The sequence below is a fragment of the Falco cherrug genome, chromosome 16, assembly GCF_023634085.1.
Source record: "Falco cherrug isolate bFalChe1 chromosome 16, bFalChe1.pri, whole genome shotgun sequence".
NCBI classification, from domain to species: domain Eukaryota; kingdom Metazoa; phylum Chordata; class Aves; order Falconiformes; family Falconidae; genus Falco; species Falco cherrug.
Window position 1 is genome coordinate 9398902 of NC_073712.1, and position 17879 is coordinate 9416780.

The window sequence follows — 17879 nt, forward strand, 5'->3', positions numbered from 1 at the left end:
TTCATATCTCTTGGCTGCTGGCCTGACAATGAATTACAAATGGGTGTCCTTGCAGAAGGGTGATTCTCTTGCATGGTATTGGTAATGGCACTAAAAGATGCTTTCTTAGTCTGAAGCTGAATCTTAGCTTAAAGCAGGAAAAGGAAAAACAACTGACTATGGTGTGAGTGAGCAGAAGTCTGGCTAATCAGGAAATAATATTTTTGTCTAAGACTTTTTCATATTAGAGAGGAAATTCGGTAGTGCCTTTCTTTGTAATTACAAGGAAAAGATGACAGGAAGCACTATTCCATGCAAGTCTCTACTGAACTGAAATATGTTTAAAAAGTTCACATAGATGTCAAGTACAGTAATACCAAAAAAATGCCTGTAATTGAGAATCAGTGAATGAATTACAGTAAGACAAATAGTGTATCTGAATGACAAAAAATCCTAATTTTTCTTATTGAAGGAAATATTTTTGGCACATGCAAGGTATGTAACATAGATAAATATTTTTGAAAAAAATCATATATAACTGCTGTATTGTACTAAATTATTTTTCTTAACCCATCGTGTTGAATTGCATTAATCTTGGGTCTCTTAATATCTGAGCTCAGGTTTTGTTGCAGGGGATTTCTTTTTCTTTCACTGCCTGCTTATACAGTTCATCCTTGTGAGTAAGGCTTTTTCCACATCTAGAGTATTTCCTGTGAATAGTTTACTTCCTTTGTAGCATGTGAGTTGTGGCACACCAATCAGACAGCTGGATTTTATCTGTTCTCAACTGCAAGGAAATTAGTTTTAAGAATTCTTTGTCTAAACCAGTTCAGCATGCAATGTAATTCTTTGATATTGGTATTGATTCTTTAATTACTAAGATCAAACTTATAAATTAACCAAAGCCAAGATTTCCTTCCCTCTTTTGCTATTTTCATTTTTTTTCTTGACTGTGTCATATGATACATCCTATTGCTGCTCAGCATTTATATGTATTTGGACTTCATCTGACCAGAAGTTGTTTGATTTGACAGATTCTGTATTTGCAACATCAAAATATGTTGCTATGGAAAAAGTTATGAGTTCTAATTAAAAATGCAGAGGTCACAAGTTTCCCAGAAGTAGCAGAGCATAGATCCTAGGAGAAAAGAATCACAACATAAAAAATCCAGAGATATGTCAATCTGCAACTTTCCAGATCTGAAAAGAGAATGGCAAGCATTCAGAAAAAAACACGAGGCTGAAATTTTGATCAAGCTCCCTTGCATTCATTCAGATGCTGTATGTCTCCTTTCCCACTGGCACAAGTTGCTTCTGGAAGTCATGCAGACCACTGATATTTGAAATGTCATCCTAAATACAGCTTAAAAAGAGGAGAGAGAGAAATTAAATGGAAATTAGTAGAGAGAGAAATTAGACCTGCCTGGTCATCCTTTCAAATCAAATACCAATATCGAAATAATCTCCACATAATGCTGTTGAGTGTTTTGTCAGCTACATGCATCCCTCACTTCCTTTGAAAGTTCATCCATGTTCAGTTGTCTCACTGATTTCTCTTCAGTACCTCTTTAGTTGTTCAACTCTTTAACAGTTTCCCCTTTTACAAGTCCTTATTTGTAAACAGCTATCGTGTCATTCCACTCCTTTTGCTACAGTTTAGCCAAACTACAAGAATCGTTGGTATAAGCACAGGCTTGAGTTCCAGGTGCCTGAGCTGTCCACACCTTTGACAAGACATGCCCACAGAATAACTTAATCAGAGCACAGGATTTAAGTGCAGCTCATCTGTAACAAGCTCCTGCTCAATACTGCACTGATAGGAACACATCTGTTCTGTGCTATATTGGAGATGTCTGCAGTAGCGTGTTATGTGACATAGTCAAGACATAACCATTTTTGCTCAAAATGTGTTTAGCTTCTAATCTTATTACAGTGTTGGAGCTCTCAGTGCTTCCACTGCAGTCCTCCTTTTTTTTTCTTTCTGTTTTTTTTTTGTTTTTGTTTTCTTTTTTAAATGACAAATACTGTGTAATTGTTTTCTAAGTTTGTGCTCTCTGCCCTCCAGTAGTAGGGCAAAGCAGTTTATTTCTTTGAACTCAGTTCTGCAATTCAAAAGCAGCAATGTGTTGCTACTACAGCACAGTGCCAAGCAATCTCCAGTTTGCTCTCAGCATAGCTGCTAAGTATATTTCTGTCTTGTGGAGATGGGAAGCTTGCTGTCTGATGGGTCCTGCTCACCCAATTACTCTTCTAGATTAAAAAACAATAATAAATGCCATTTCACTGATGACTGAACTTGCCAAAGTACAAACTCAGCACTTTTTTCTCCAGTGGGAAGCTGCTGTTTAATAGCAGGTCTCACTGTGCACATGTGCAGCTTCTTGCAATCAGCCAAGACTCAGCCTGCGATTCACATGGCCCATAGAGAATCATTCCCATGACTGACAATCAAAAATGTTTCTTGTAGGTAAGCAGACAATTGTTTTTATGTATGTTTTGATAAACCATATATGAACGTTTACTTAAGGTTTCAGTTATCTGCTAAAGATCTTAAAAAAGGTACAGCGTGAGACTCATGAGGTAGACTTACCATTCCAATTTAATGCATGTATGCATATGATTTTTTTTCTTTTTTTTTTTTTTTTAGTTTCTATGAGAATTCTATAATTGTTTTATTGCCAGTGTTATATATAGCTCTCTATCATGACTGTGGCCTCAGGCCACATCCCTTGAACTGAGGAGATAGTCAAGTGGAATACCAGAACATGAAACTGACTTTGTTCTTAGCACAGCCCTTTTTTCTCAACTACAGAAACTGGCATTTGGATTATGTGTTTCAAATCCTATGTGCATCACTTTGGTCTGATAGGAAATGCCTGAATTGATAAATCAACAATAGATAGCGCACCACCCCCCCACCCCTTTTCTTAGGTTTTAAACTACCATATCTAATTAGGAGGAGGACTAGATGCCTTCATGAGGGCTTACAAATGCTGATCTATAGTTTTATGAATGTAGAAAATGCCATTCTTCTGTATTTATTAAGTCCTGTTTATATTTTTGAAGTCTATGAACAGAGCTAATTACCATGAAAAATTCTAGGCAGCTGCCTTGAAACTGTTTTACCAGCTATTTCCTTTTAACATTCTTTGGTTTTTAATTAGGCAAAAAGTTTTCACATAGTTACGGAATATATTCAGGATCAGGATCCACAATTAATGTCTTTCTGTTGAACTGAAACAATGTCAGATCTTAACTTCCTTGCTTTAATTTTATGCCAGACTAGATGAGAGACATTGAATTCAGATGGCAGTTTAGAGGGCAGCCACGCTTCTGAGAAGGTACAATCTTTACCCATTTCTACATTAATCATTTGCTTTATGGTTTTTTAATAAATACGAATGAAGATGATAATTTAAAAATCCTTCCTGTATAATATAATATTAGAGACTAAAAAGAATAATTTTCTAATTTTTGTGTGCGGGTAGTACAGATCTGTTTTCTATCATAAAGCAAAAAACCCCAGCATACTACAGTCATTTTATCTAAGCGTGGTACTTCCATTTTCCCATGGTAATTGTGGAGGTATTTTTATTGCTATATGTCCTTCTGAATTTGTTTTTTAAAAAAACCAAGCAAGATACTCTGAAGGAGCAGTGTCCCGAAGGGAAGCTGTGGAGATCTTTCCTTGAGTGGAGTTTGCTGAAAAAATTTTCAGCCCTGAAGATTTTGAAAAGGCAAGAAGCTGGAGTAGAGCTTGGAGTAATAGCTTGGAGTATCCGTAAACTGATTTTGTACTACAAAATCTGATTCAGAGTGTTGCTAAGTGCAAACAGAAATGTTTTTCTGCTAGTTGCCAAACAAGCAGAAGAGTTTCTGAGTTTCTTTTCATGGTTTGGAACTCTAAAAAGGATGGAGGGTGGGGGGGTAACTCTGTCTAGCCTATCAGGGTCTGGTTCCCTTACCAGGCTTGTTTTAACCCCGTTTGTGTTTCTCCAGAAAGAGCGTAAACCCAGCACCAAACAAGCAGTCTTGTCATTGGAACCCATTTTATTCAAGTACAAGGCACTAGAATAGTGCGAGGTGCTAAGCAAGGTATTCTGTCCTCTAAAACAGACTAGGATATATTCTGGAAATTAAAATAAAATGTAGAGTCACTTAGTAATAATGCCATATGAAGGTTTTCACAGCAAAGTTGGGCCCAAGATATTTCTCATGAGCACTGATGATTTTGGTTAATGAAGACAATTATGTGAAAATGTTTTTATGTGATTATAGGATGAAAAAATCTGTGAAGTCATTAAAAGAACCATCCATTTCAGAACAAGCCATATAAGGCACACAGAATTCTGTCACACTGACAGAGACTGGGCAGTAGACCAATACATAAAGAAAAAAGGCCCCTTGGAGCAGAGGAGCTGCTGTCCTTCCCTCTGTGTTTCCCTGGCCAGGCTTTTGGCAGTGATCCCATCACTGTTTCTTTCATCAGTATTTTCACACCTCTGTTCTGTGTCTCTGTGTTTTAAGGTCTCTTATGTCTATTAGCAGGTTTTTGAAGGCCCTAAGGCTGAGAAATACCATGCTGGTATTTCACTTAGCCTCTATGACTGAGAGAATATTTAAGCCGTGTGCTCCAAAACCCTTGCCAATCCGTACTAGATGACTCCAGTTGCCTGTTATGGCCATACCTGGAAGGAACAGGCATACCTGGAGATGACTGTCTCTGTTCTTGAAAAGGCAGTGGGAAAACTTGTTTAAGGCATATTCAGGGCTGAAGGTAGCTGTGGGTGGCAGATTTGCATCTAGACTGCCCTCAGAGGCAGGAGTTCCAGGTAGGAGCCTTGAAAGGGTGTTCGTGGCAAGGGGGAGCTTTTTAGTATCAAAGCTTCTTGGATTTTATTTTTGACCTTACTAACAACTGGAATACTTGGATATAAACTGCGACCAGTAGATCTCATGCTCCCTTGGAGGGGAAGGACTCTGGAATTTGGTTTAGTTGAAGTGCATTCTTAAAGCTGCTCCTTTTATCTCAGAGTCATGCTGATTTTGGCCTGGAAAACTAGCTTTGTGGGGGACAGTTGGCCTTCCTGCTGGAAAGTACATCTGGAAGGTTAAATTGCAGAAACCAGCTGTAAGAGCTCTGTCAATACTTAGAGGAGGTGGTGGGTGAATTATGACAAAGATGTGGTAAGAAGACTTCAGGGCTTGGGAGAAACTGGTTGAGCACCAGCTCTAAGTCTAGGCAACATGGAGCATGGCAAGGGTAGGCTTTTGTGGCACTGTGGTCAAACAAGAGGACATCTATTTAATGGAAGAGGACTTATCTGCAATATACATGAGGTCTGTCTGGATTACAGGGGTTTACAACAGGTGTGTATCAGCAGGCAGGTTGCTGCTCTTGCTCTGCAAATTTCTCACCAGCTGCACACCTCTGGCAGTAGTCCTGCAGAGACTCTCAAGTGCATTTCCATTACCTTGCCCCATGATGGTCAATGCTGGCAGTAACAGCATGGACCATCAAATCAAACAGGAGCATGAGTTTGTATTGATTTCTCTGGGGTGACAGATTGTGCCACAGGCTAGTTTCAGTGTAAGGGCTAGAAATAAAATCTGGTAACTTCCCTTAATCATGATGCAAGTATGGATCCTAAGAAGAATTTGGCCAGTGTCTTTGTTAAACATGTTAAGTAAGTCTTTGCCAACCTTTAAAAATCAAAGCATGCTTATGCAGAACTGTAACTAAACCCCATTTTTTGGTTATAAGGTATGAATCAATTCACTACTGTCAGACTATAGATTAGATGCAACTTGCCAAAAATAACTGTCAAAGCAGGTCACCATTGTGCATGCGAGACAAGTTTTTCCAGAGGCTGTGCTAATACTATCACAATAGTCAGTTGTGTGAGTTAATAGACTGTAAGCTCATGGCAATTTAGGACAAATTAGGTGTCTTTTTACTATGCTTTTAAATGCTATCCTACCTGAAGTGACTGGTTGCTTGTAGCTGTTAGTTTAAAACCACACACTTTTTAGCAAATGTGCACTTGCTAGATTGGTGGCCTATGTTCAGATCACTTGACTGGAAAAAGCAATGTAACCTTGTATTTGCTGTCTGCCAAAGCTGATCTGGTATGCCGCAGTCAAGCTGACCTCCTGAAAAACCTCTCAGATTGTTTAAATTTAATCAATAATTTGGGATTAACCAGCATGCTGATCTTTGTATTCAGAGCTATGTAAAAGTTAAATGTGTATCTTCGATTGCCTTTCAACAAAGCTTGCAATGAAAAGAGCAGCGTTTTCATTATGGTGCTCAAGCTTTATTCTGCCAGTGACAGTGCTCCTTTGTCATCATCCTCTGTAAGAAATTCTGAATAATTAGATGCTTATAGGTGTAGTTAACAAAGGACATAGAACAGTTTACCAGTACACACTCCCAGTAGCACACACCAAACTCTTGAAGTCCCATTACTTTCTGTAACCCTAACACACACTGGACTAAAACCTACATGATTCAGTCCTTAATTGCAGTGCTTCATTAAAAAAAGATCAGAGTCTACTGTCATGCCCCAAACGTACTGAGTACCTGTGCTCCTGTTTAGCACATTGTCATAATCTACAGCAAGAGGCAAATTGGTTTGTTTTCTTGGTTTTGTTTGGTTCATTTTTATGCAACAGCTGGAAAAATTGTGTGGAGTTACTACCCAGAAAATGATGGGGGAATTTAAATAGCTCCTATAAACATACTGGATTTGAAAGTTGAAACTGAAGGGAAGTTTACTTATTTTACTTTGTAAGGGAAGTTTCTTCATATATCTCATAAAATTTAGCAAAGGTTTAGCAATGAGGTTACATCTACTCATTACGTGTGTGCATGCATGTATTTGAAAATAGGTTGGGAATAAGTATTGAAGTTTCTTGCACCGTGACCCCGTAGGTTATTGGACAGGTTAGTTCCTGCTCTTGCAAGCTTTAGGAGCACTTTAATTTACATATAGCACAGTGCAGGGTTCTCAGTGAATTAAGATCTGGTCACTGTCTGGTTGGTTATCGTAACAAAAAGGCATAGTGAATTCCCAGGTGACAAGTGCATTTTCACATCCCAAAAAAATTTTTGGATACATCTCTCCTGAATGTTCATCCCAGTTAGCAATGCAAGAAGAATATTATCTAATTGTCTTTGTGTCTGACACTCAGGAGAAGAAACAAAAAGTCATTCCCTTTCCGTTACTTTCACAAGAAGAGTTTTGAAAATAATGCTCCATACATAAAGATCTTTGAAATAAAACGAGTAAACTCATTGCTCTTGTAAGTGGATTTACTGTGACAGCTAGTAGGAGACACCAGCTCACTGAGGCAAATCGTATTGATGTGTGTTTTGAAGTATATTTGTCACAAATTAAACAAAGCAGTGAAATATTTTCATCCTCTGCGAGCTTGTCTACTTGCAATGTTTGTTATTTTCAGGGGAAGGAAGTACACAAAGAAGTGCCTTTCTCCCAGAAAGAGGCCAGTACCCCCGAGCAACAAAGGAGTTTCCTGGGGCTGATTGTATGTAAGTTCTTCTTTACTGCTATTTGCAAAAGCAGCATCTAAGGGAAGGAATGCACAGCTCAGTCTGCTTGGTTAAGGTCACTTTAATGTATCTGCGTGGATGCTGAACTTCTTTTTGAAAGAATAAATGCGTTATTTAAACACATAGTGCCACTCATTCCTATAGAGCAAAATAATGATGAAAATACCCTTTGCACTCTTTCAAGTTAACCTAAATTGATGCTTTAATGTGTGTGAGTGCCTTGGGCAGAAGGGTGTTACACAGTGTTCTCGAGACTCTCGTACAAGGCTGCCTTTTGTTTCTGCTTTGAGTCATCCATTGATTTCAGCAGGAAATTGGCCTGCTGAAAACATACAATAGAGTGACTTTAGTATTGTAGAATATACAGCTCAACCTGTGCAGATGGAAAGCAAATAACTTAGATTAAGCCATAGAACTAATATGTGGCAAGGCAGTATTTATGTTCTTCAGAAATGGATATAATACATAAATAGGCATTTAGCATCAGTCTCTGTACCCTTATAAGAAGATTCTTTGTTTTCCTACTTCTTAGGCTTATGGCCCTATTTTATTTTGATTAAGAAAATTGACATTTTTCTAGCTATATGTTTAAACAGACTAATCCAAATTCTAAACCTTGAGGGGATGAGGACAAGGAATGCTTTCAAATTAGAACTGGAGGTAGTACAAGATGTTAGTTAGAACCTTCCTGTTTGATTTCAGAGGTTTTATTTGTTTGCTTGCTTGCTTGTTTTGTTTGTCAGAGGAATGATAATACTGCATAAGGACTTATTTCTTAGAGCTCTGATACTTCAGAAAGTTATTGTGAAAATTTTTCTTTCGGGTGGATATTCTGATGTCTCTTTTTTTAGAATCAAGCTAGCATTAAATAATAAACTGATAGCTCATCTCTCACTTCCATATCAAGGGACTAGTTTACTAGGCATGGATAGGTAAAGAGAAAGGGTTCTTTGAGCTCCGTCGTTAGAACTGATGTTGTCTGTGATCAAATCAATATAACAAGATGTAACATTTTCCCCACCCAGAAGAATTTATGTTGCAACTTTTGAAAACACATCTGACAGGTTCTCTTAAAAAAAAAAAGATTAAAATAAATTATACAATATGTAGTAAACTTTTTTTCTTTCCTAGCTTTATTGTCAAAATTCAATGGGTATAAGGCGTTAGTGCCAACCCTCAGGGGCAGCATTAAAAAATTCTCATGGCAACTAAAAAATATCTTTGCTAACAGGACTTTTTGCTACTGTAATAAACATTCATTAAAACAAAATGATCTTTCAGCATTCCATTTGGCTTAAGATGTATAGACTGTCACTGGAGCCCGTTCCTGTTGCCTATTGGGAGTCTGTGGCTTTTTCGGCATAGAATCATCTGGGATTCATAGGTAGCACTGTTAAAATGATATAAAAATATAACAAATGGAACTGTTCCCCCCACCCCCACCCCACCCCACCCCCCATCAGAATGGGAGCAAGGAAATGAGACATTGAAAAAGCATGTGGTGTTCACAAGGATACACTGACATGGATGCTTATGCAACCCTACAGTGTTGGAGGGGGGCAAAGTGCAGGAGCTAATGCTTCATCTGCTACTAATTGCAAAAGCCATGCAGCTATACTTTTACTCCTGATGCAGGCCAGCTAAATAAAAAATGGGTTGTTGCAGGACTGGGCCGTGCTAGTGGAAAGCACTCTCAGGTTGCCCATTACAAATGAGATATGGAGCTAGTTATGGGAGGGAGACTAGTGAAGGACCACTGAGATGATTAAGGGACTGGAGCATCTCTCCTGTGAGGAAAGGCTGAGACAACTGGGACCGAGTAGAGAAGAGAAGGGATGGCTCAAGGGGCATCTCATCAATGTGTACAAATATGGGGAGGGAGGCAGTAAAGAAGACAGAGCCAGGGCTCTTCAGTGGTGCCCTGTGTCAGGACAGGAGGCAGTGGGCACAGACTGAAACACAGGAGGCTCTGTTTGAACATCAGGAAACAGTTTTTCAATGTGAGGGCAACCGAGCACTGGCACAGATTCCCCAGGGAGGTTGCAGAGTCTGCATCCTTGGAGATATTCAAAAACTTTCTAGGCATGATCCTAGGCAACCTGCTGGTGTCCCTCTTGAGCTGGGGGATTGGACAAGGTGACCGCCAGAGTTCCCTTCTCTGATTCTGTGAGAGGACTCATTGTGTACTCAAGCCTGGGTTCCCCCAGGAAGCCAAGATACAGAGTGACATTGGTCTTTTTCTAAACTTTATTGTTTAGATATTCATAGTTTCTCATATGTCCCTTGAACATTGTGTGCAATAATAATGGGTGGCCCATCTTAGAAATCATATGTCAGAACTAAGAAACCTGTCCACGATTGATGACAAGGATGATCACAGCTCTAAGACAGAGAGGGTTAAGTCATTGAACACAGAGAAGGTAAAAGTGGGGAGTGATTAGCTGTGTAATTCTTGCAGTGCAAGAATACAAGCTCCCATCTAAATTTACTCACTAGTAGGTGAGTGAAACAAGCAAATGCAAGTATAATAGGTATTCCATTGCCAGAGGGTGCTGCGAAAGGTAGAAGTATAAATTGGTACAAAGAAGAGTTGGCCCATGGAAGAGTAGTACAGTGAATGTTCTTGAGCACAATCAACTCAGCTTACAACAGAGAAAAAGCTCAAATGTTTTGTAATTGCATTATTCTCTATAAAAGTATTCCCATTCATGCCAGAGGTGGATTCAGTCCAATGTTTTTTTCCAAATAACTTGGATCAGTATGAGATAGGCAAGCTCTTCCTGTTCATTGTCCACCACCCAAGAGTTACCCATTTAACTGCCAAATTTTAAATAGTTGGCCAAATACCTACTGACTATTGGGAGCCCCCAAACTCTTTACCACATGCTTTAACAATTGCCCTCCCTCATTCTACTCTGATAACAACTCATGGAAGAGATGCAGCATGACTACTTAATATTTTTAAAATGAGGAAGGTCCATCATTTCCAGTTTGGCCATATAATGTGCTGTTTCACCAGACTTCATTTGTTTTGACTGGTTTGAAGTGAATTTGAAGACCCAGATAATTCCAGAGCCAGAGTCCGAAATTAAGCAACTTGTCCCAATTCCGTTTCTATAATTTCCTGTTAGTGCCTTAAGCTACAAGAGCATCAAGAAAGGAACAGTCCTACAAACAGGGAACTATGCAGAGCAGAAAGCAGTCGTGCCCTGTACAAATAGATTTTATTCCAAACAAAACCTCTTAGCACTGATTGTATGTACTGAAACAGCGAAGCTGCGTGCAGAAAATTAGATGAGAAGGGCAAACTCCTGCTTCCACATACTAAGGAGGCAAGAGAGACTCTGTCCCTCATGCTTCAGTCTTTGTCATTCATGCTCTGAAGCTGAAGTCTTTGGGATGCTTGTCAAAAGGGACTTAGTACAAAGTAGGTAGGTTCCCATGCTGCTTATTGTTTCCAAAACACGCTACTGCAGGACATCAGTTTGAAACAGCAGAATGCAGATTATTTCTTCAAAGGGCTGTACTTTAAAGCAACAGTTGTCATGGATATAAATCTTTAATTTCCTACTGTACTTTTGTGCTGCTCTCTAAAGCATTTAGTAAATGGGGAAAAAAAAAGTATTAAGGAGTACTTTGTCATCAAAACACCAAGAGACAAAAGATCACTTTTCAAATTTGTCAGCAATAGATTAATGATTGCGATGAATAACAGCAAACTGGCTTCCCCCCCCCCAACATTGACTCTGTTCTCCTATTAAGACATGTGACTTCCTTTACAAGGGATTTTACATAATTTGAACCAAATAGATTAACACAGGTGACAAATGACTGCTGGAAATGTACTTTTAAGGTTAGTTCTCTACAGTCTTTGAAGTAGTGGCTGGGGTGGAATCAAGAGGGAAAGGATATTTTGCCTCTTGCTTTTCATTTAGAGGTTGCTTTCTTGGATTCTGCCATCTGAGGGCCATGTCACAGCTGGTTTTGAGCAGGCAGAGGTTGTTGATTTAAAACTCGTACTTCTACAGCCGGGAGAGCTGCTCTCAGATGACACTAGAGCTTTGCACAGAAAAAATCCTTAGTGTGGAACAGTGAAATGAAGCTGTTATTACTGACCTTTAAGAACGAAAATATTTCTGTGCCTGAGCGTGCCTTGCTGAACTCAGGAGTGTTTTTGTATAGTAGACACTTGAATGCAGTCAGAGATATCTGGATGTGTCACTAGTGTGTATTTACTCTTAAACTACTGAGAGAATAGCTACTTTAGATTGGCAGAGCAAAGACATCTGTGAATAGATGTGTGCAGGCAATTTACTACAGTTAATATTTCAGAAAAGTGCTCTGGCGCTGCTATTGAGTGAGATTTACATGCCTGTGAAATGTCGTATTATCTTCCTGATTCCTTTTCTCCTTCTGTCAGGAACGAAGCACTCTCCGTATTTGCCTCAATGAAGGCTTTGTTTTTGTCTTCAGCATTCAGCAGAAACTTTCTGGAGATGAGAATGAAAAACACTGTCATAACAGAGATTTTTCTTCTCAGGCTGCCAGTTTAGGAATATTGCTCACTGGTGGATGCAGCCGAGCATTTACTGAAAGCGTTTGGATAAAACCACTGACTTTTTCCTCTATAGAGCCTGATGTGTGTCCCCTATCAATAATGCTTTTAGAAAGGTTATTCTGACATTATGTATAAGACTTGAGGACTTTCACTTTTCTTTCAGATGCCTGGGTCTGTCATATGGCTTACTTTTTTCTTCGCCCCACACAGGACAGATGGGGAGGTTTGTCCAGGGCCACAAAGCATGAGTGGCAGTGCTCAGTGGAATTGTCACACAGTCAATTTTTTTATATTTTACTGACAGTCCAAAAAGGAGGGAGGAGGACCAGCTTAACACTGCAACATGTGGTATAATCTGTCACACTGATATCCAATTTGGGATTACACATCCAGAGATCAAGAGGACCAAATAGGGAAGTATATCTAACTGCTAAATTCTCTGTGCTTTGTAATTCAGAGAAATTTGGTGGAGAAACACTCAGTTACTCGAGGGATTTATCATATGGGGACTTGCCATAAATGTGTCTTAAAAGCATTTTCTAATAATAAGACAAATAACATGGATGACTGTTTCCAGAGTCTATACTAATGTGCTGAGATATTTAATTTTCTGTGAATATTGGTTGCATAAATAATGAAGACAGACAATAATAAGAGGCTTTCTTTTATTAACTCTCAGCTGCACTACAGATTCAGTCTTGGGGGGGGGTGGGTCGGGGGGAGCCTTTTGACGGTAAATAATTGAAATGGAAATACTGCCTGAAATTCATTTATAAAGTTACTAAAGCACAGTCACTATAGGAAAAAAGAAGGAATATCTAAGAAAGAGTTGTATGTCTGTCTAATGCATTTTTTACAAAACAGAGCAACTATTTTTAGCAGCCTACAAAGATCTGTTTTCCCTGCGCATGCAAAAGAGGAAGGAGAATCAGCGTGGCTAAAAACACTGAGGGCAGCAGATACATCTTTAGCAAAGTGAGCGGGTGTCAGGGACAGTAAACAATGAGAATATGGGAACAGATGGAAAGTCAGTGTTCCCAGCAGTCTTAGAAGCAGTTGACTAGCAGGGCGTATTCAATTCAGTTGACTGGATGGCTGAACTATGAGAAAAACATCTCAAAAAAGGACAGGGCAGAACAGGAGCTTTTGACCTGTGGAAATTTCTCCTATTTCTGTATTCTCTCTAGCCTGAATGCAGAATGAATAATTTCTTCCAAGCCCTACCACTGTACAGATGTTACTGCAGATGGCACCATCTCTGCCAGTAAAAGCTTGTAAATATGCACAAGGAACGTAACCAGTTAGGTTTAACTTCCAATGACAGTTATTCAAAACAAATAAAAGAATGCTGCATGTTTCTATTATCTTCCCATACCTTCCCCCCTCAGCTGGAATTCAGGGTTCTTCAAAATAAAGTTGTGCTTCCACCCATCATCCCAGGCACTCAGGGATAATTTAATAGGGAAGGCTAGGCATTCACTCTACCAGAGGTCCAGGAAATATTTTTCTCTGTTCTCTAATGAAAACTATTGTGTGACTGCTACAGCCATAGTTTTGTAATTGTTGGAAGTAATTTGTGCAGATTAATGCTCTCTGTTCAATTCATTTAATGTGACTTAATTTTATAACACTACGGGCTTTATCAGTAGTCAAAATAACCCCTGGAAAACCCCAGCAGGCAAAAATGCTTGTCGCGTTTAGCTGTTGAGGCTGGCTGATGTTACTTTGTGAAAAATGAAGTAATTGTTTTGAGGGAAAGAACCATCAGAAAATTACTGGGTCTCTCAGAATTCTTTATCTTTCATCAGACGTGTTATTCGGTCATAACTTGGCTTTTATTTTTATGTTTATCACAATGCCTTTTTTTGTGCCTGGTAATGCAGGAGTACTGTGAGACTTCCCTAAGCCTACACTACAAAGTATCATGCAGTTAAGTTACCCATACAGAAAACTCACCTATTTTTTTTTATTGGCTTGAATTTGAGGTATTACCTATTGCAAAGATGCACATAAAGGCATGGATATTTTCTAATTCAAATTCATGTTGAAAGTGTCATCTTACATAAGATCATAAAAGCTGTTGTGGTATTTTGCTTTTTTTTTTCTCCCCTGAAGAGATTTGCTTTCTAGTATTTACAAGTATCCTTGTGTTCTCCTCTGCATAGTCAGTATGGTTGTTCTCATTACCTTTCTCTACATAGCATGTATAGTTCTTTGCAATAGCTATAGCTAAGGAATTGCATATAGTTACGAATGTTGTCTGTAATATCTTTTCTCCCTTACATGTGGTAACATATAATCCCATTTCTGCCCTAGAACCAGTTTACAACAGCAATAGCTATCATTCAGTCAACTGTCTTGCCTTTGACTAATCAGTCCACTGATTCTGAATGCTAAAGTTAACCTTTGATTTGAGCTAGTATTATCTCCCGTGTAATTCAGCATTGTTTTGACACATTTTTTCCTGAGGTTGGTCATACAAAGCACCATTCAGTGCCTTCAGTCAGGATAGAAAAAGGTCTTTGGAATTGTAGATATGTTAAACATGTCAATAGCATGTGAGATTTCTCAGAAATACTGTTTTGCAGCCAGAAGCTCCTATTCTGCATGCCCCGCACAAAAAAAAATACAAAAAATTAAAGTTTTCACCTGGCTGTAGTGGTTATTGCTTAGGGTTGATGGTTTAGCCTTCAGTGTCTGCAATATATTGCCAGTTTGTAACTTACAGGATATCACTATGATTGAGAGCTTATGGCTATCGATTACTGTACTCTCAGGCCTCATGCTTTATCATTTAGGATTCACACTCTATGTGTAGTGTTTTGTGGTTTTGCTAAAGTAAATTATAAACTCCTGAAAGATACAACTCTTGAATTCTAACCCTTAAGTAAGATTTGTAACCTTCTTCCCTCACTATCCAGGGTTCATCTCTCTGCGGTCTGATTCAAGATCTGATTTTGGTAGCTTCGTTACATGCACTCACCCTTCTCAGGAAATTGTTAAGTTGTTGGAGAGAGCTGTGAGGAAGTATGGATTGTATAGCCATGCAAGATAGTGGAAGCACAGACACATGAGCCTGAAATGGGACTGGGTTTGAGAAAGAGGGTTTGTGGTGGTTACCCACCCACAGGGACCACAGAAAGCATTGAAATAGTAAAAATTTCAATAATTTTGAAGAAAACTTGAGGAATCAGCAGCTAGCATCTCAGAAATGCCAGGAGCAGAAGCCAATCCTTCTCTGGCAAATAGCTGCCTGGGCAGTTGTACTTCCTTGGATTTCATCAGCATGGGCATGGGGAGAATAGGCAGTGAGCATCATAATGGTTATCCTGCTAGCCCATTAAATCCTAGTTCCTGTTTGTATGTGATAATGATTCTGCTTTATACTCTTGTGTAGATGCTCCTTGTGTGCTGCTTGCACACAGCAGAAGTTGTCCTGGACAAGTTGTCCCACAGACAAGGTTATGCAGCATCTCTGAGGTCACCAAGTATCATAGGAGGGAGTGCTCCCAGGATCTGCTGGATTCCTGTCCGGTTCCTGGGGATCCTTTGGTAGCTTTGGCTCGGGGCAGTGGGGTGGGTGGAATCAAGGTAACACAAAGATCAACACCCTCACTTCAACCAGTGTTTCCTCGTGCTGTGTCAGGGCCTGTGTGTCAACTGATACTGGGACTCCTCTTAATTTAGCTAATGAAGCTACAGAATAGACCAGACACTGGAGTGAGGGAAGGTGTGGGTGGCAGGCAAGGCATCAGATGGGACATCCTGTGCAAGCCCAGCCTAGTTATTTCTCTTTTAAGAGGTGCTCCTGGGGAGAAAAGTAGAGCAAGAGACTCTCCTGTCTCTTGAGATTCCCCTTTCTCCTTCAGTAGTCATATTCAAATCAATACATACTATAATTTGTTTGATCACCTTTATGCCAGGGAGCACAAAGCTCTCAAAAATGAACCATGCACGGGGCGAGTTTTTCCTTGCCTTTGGCGGAAGAGGGCTGGGACAAGCACATTCCTCTTTGTCACCAGGATTTCTCTTGTCCACCCACTGAGGATGACCCTGCCAGAAGGTGCTAGGCAAAGGGGAGGATGAAACCACCTAGCAATGGCTGCAGGCAGCTTGGGGTTAGACTGGATGGCCCATTTGATACTCCCCAGATTTTCTTCTCCCCTTTTGGTTCCTTCCCAGTATGGGCTGCTGCACGTGCCCTTGGTCCTGCAGATGCAGCCACCTCGGGGCTGTGAGGGGGCAGCTGGGCCCACAAGCATGCTTTTGGCACACCAGTGAGGGGAGAGCCCTGTCTGCCTGGGTAGGTGAAGGGTGAGGGGAGTTGGAGCGTGACATGGACTGGGCTGAGCTGTCTGCTCAGGGACAAGCATGGAGCAGGGGAAAGAAAGAACATCTGATGGAACAGGAGGTGGATTTCTGCACAGCAGCAGCTTTTTTTGGAGAGGCTCTGGAGGCAGTGGTTTTGAGCTTATTCAACCCAACTCGCCGGTGATGATTTCCTTATGCTCATTCTTTCTTGAGGAGAAGAAAAAAAATATATTGCATGAAGATAATTTTTTATTATAAATTTCCTAAGCACCAAAGATGGTGCAAGCAAAAAAACATTAAAAAAACAGCAATCTCAAAGTCAAACACAAAGGAGGAGATTCTAAGCAGAGCCTTGTCAACAACTGATAGTAAATTCAAACTGCATACAGCATTGTCTGATAAAGCCCTGGGATGTCTACCAGACCACTCACTGCTATTAAAAAACCAAATATATTTTCTGTTTAGTCTGGGTCTTACTTTATAAATTACTTAATATATTTCTTCTCTGCACTAACTAGAGATTTTTATTGCACAAGTTTTTCACAAAATCTAGGTATAACTGCCATCACAGTAACTCTGTGAGACAGGCAGTGTGACAGAAGAAACTATATATAGAGTGTGAGTGGATGACTCAAAAGTTAGTGTAGCATGACACACACCTTCTAAGGTCTTAATTTCTTCCTCCACAAACTTGGTGTGAGCAGCAGGACTGCAAAACAACTGGCCAATCTGTGGTGAGAAACAACAAGAATCTCCTAACACTGAAAAGGATATTAGGACTTATTGTCTCTTCAGGATAAAGGCTGAAGTAACTTTTGATGTTTGGCTTCCACTTGGCATAAATTTTTCAGTTTATACTTTTATTAGCAGAGAAGTCCATCTAACACTTGTCCTGCACAGCGCTAGTGCTGATAGCCGTTAAAAAAAGAAAGAAAATAAACTGTCTGCATAGGAGATGCCACGTTAGACAACAGTACAGAGATCTAATTTCAGATCCCTGTTTTAGAATTGAGTTACGGTCACAGCAACGCTGGTGTTTTTAGAGTGCCACTTAGGAAATTAGCGTCTAGCCTGCAGCGCAGCAAAGCAGAAAAGAAACAACTTTTGAAGTAGGAGATGGGTAAAACCTTTCACCCTTGTACCTCAAAGCACCAGAAGACCAGCCTGGAAGTAAAGTCCCTTCCTGCCTTCAGAGCTCTCGCATCCCTCAGCCACAGCTCCACTGCGGCTCTTGCAGACTTCAGATCAGCGATTTATATTTATTCGCTTCCTTACCCTTCCTAGCACCTCCCACCAAGTTCCAGACTGAGAGCCATCTATGCTTCTTCAGGCATGCAGCGAGCGTTTGCTTACGACATCCCATCCTGATTTCTCAAAGATATTCTCAAACGACATTATCATCTTCGAGCTTCGAACAAATCTTCCCTTAAAATGGTTCAAAGACCACCCCAGCCCCTC

General features: G+C 39.9%; 1 protein-coding gene across 28 annotated transcripts in view; it reads left to right on the top strand.

Annotated features, from left to right (window-relative positions):
• The window catches only part of LOC129737458 (uncharacterized), a 142462-nt gene that overhangs the window by 97724 nt on the left and 26859 nt on the right, over positions 1-17879 (top strand). For 14 of the 28 annotated variants that reach the window (XR_008735334.1, XR_008735350.1, XR_008735335.1 and 11 more), the window contains one exon: positions 7444-7527. Coding sequence is in view for 8 of the 28 variants with exons in the window: in XM_055727913.1 (XP_055583888.1) it covers positions 7444-7527 (84 nt within the window). In the remaining 20 variants the exon portion in view is untranslated. Of the gene's footprint in view, positions 1-3265; positions 3321-7443; positions 7674-11972; positions 12802-17879 lie in introns of those variants that run through there. The other 14 variants (XR_008735338.1, XR_008735337.1, XR_008735354.1 and 11 more) reach the window with 7 other exon arrangements.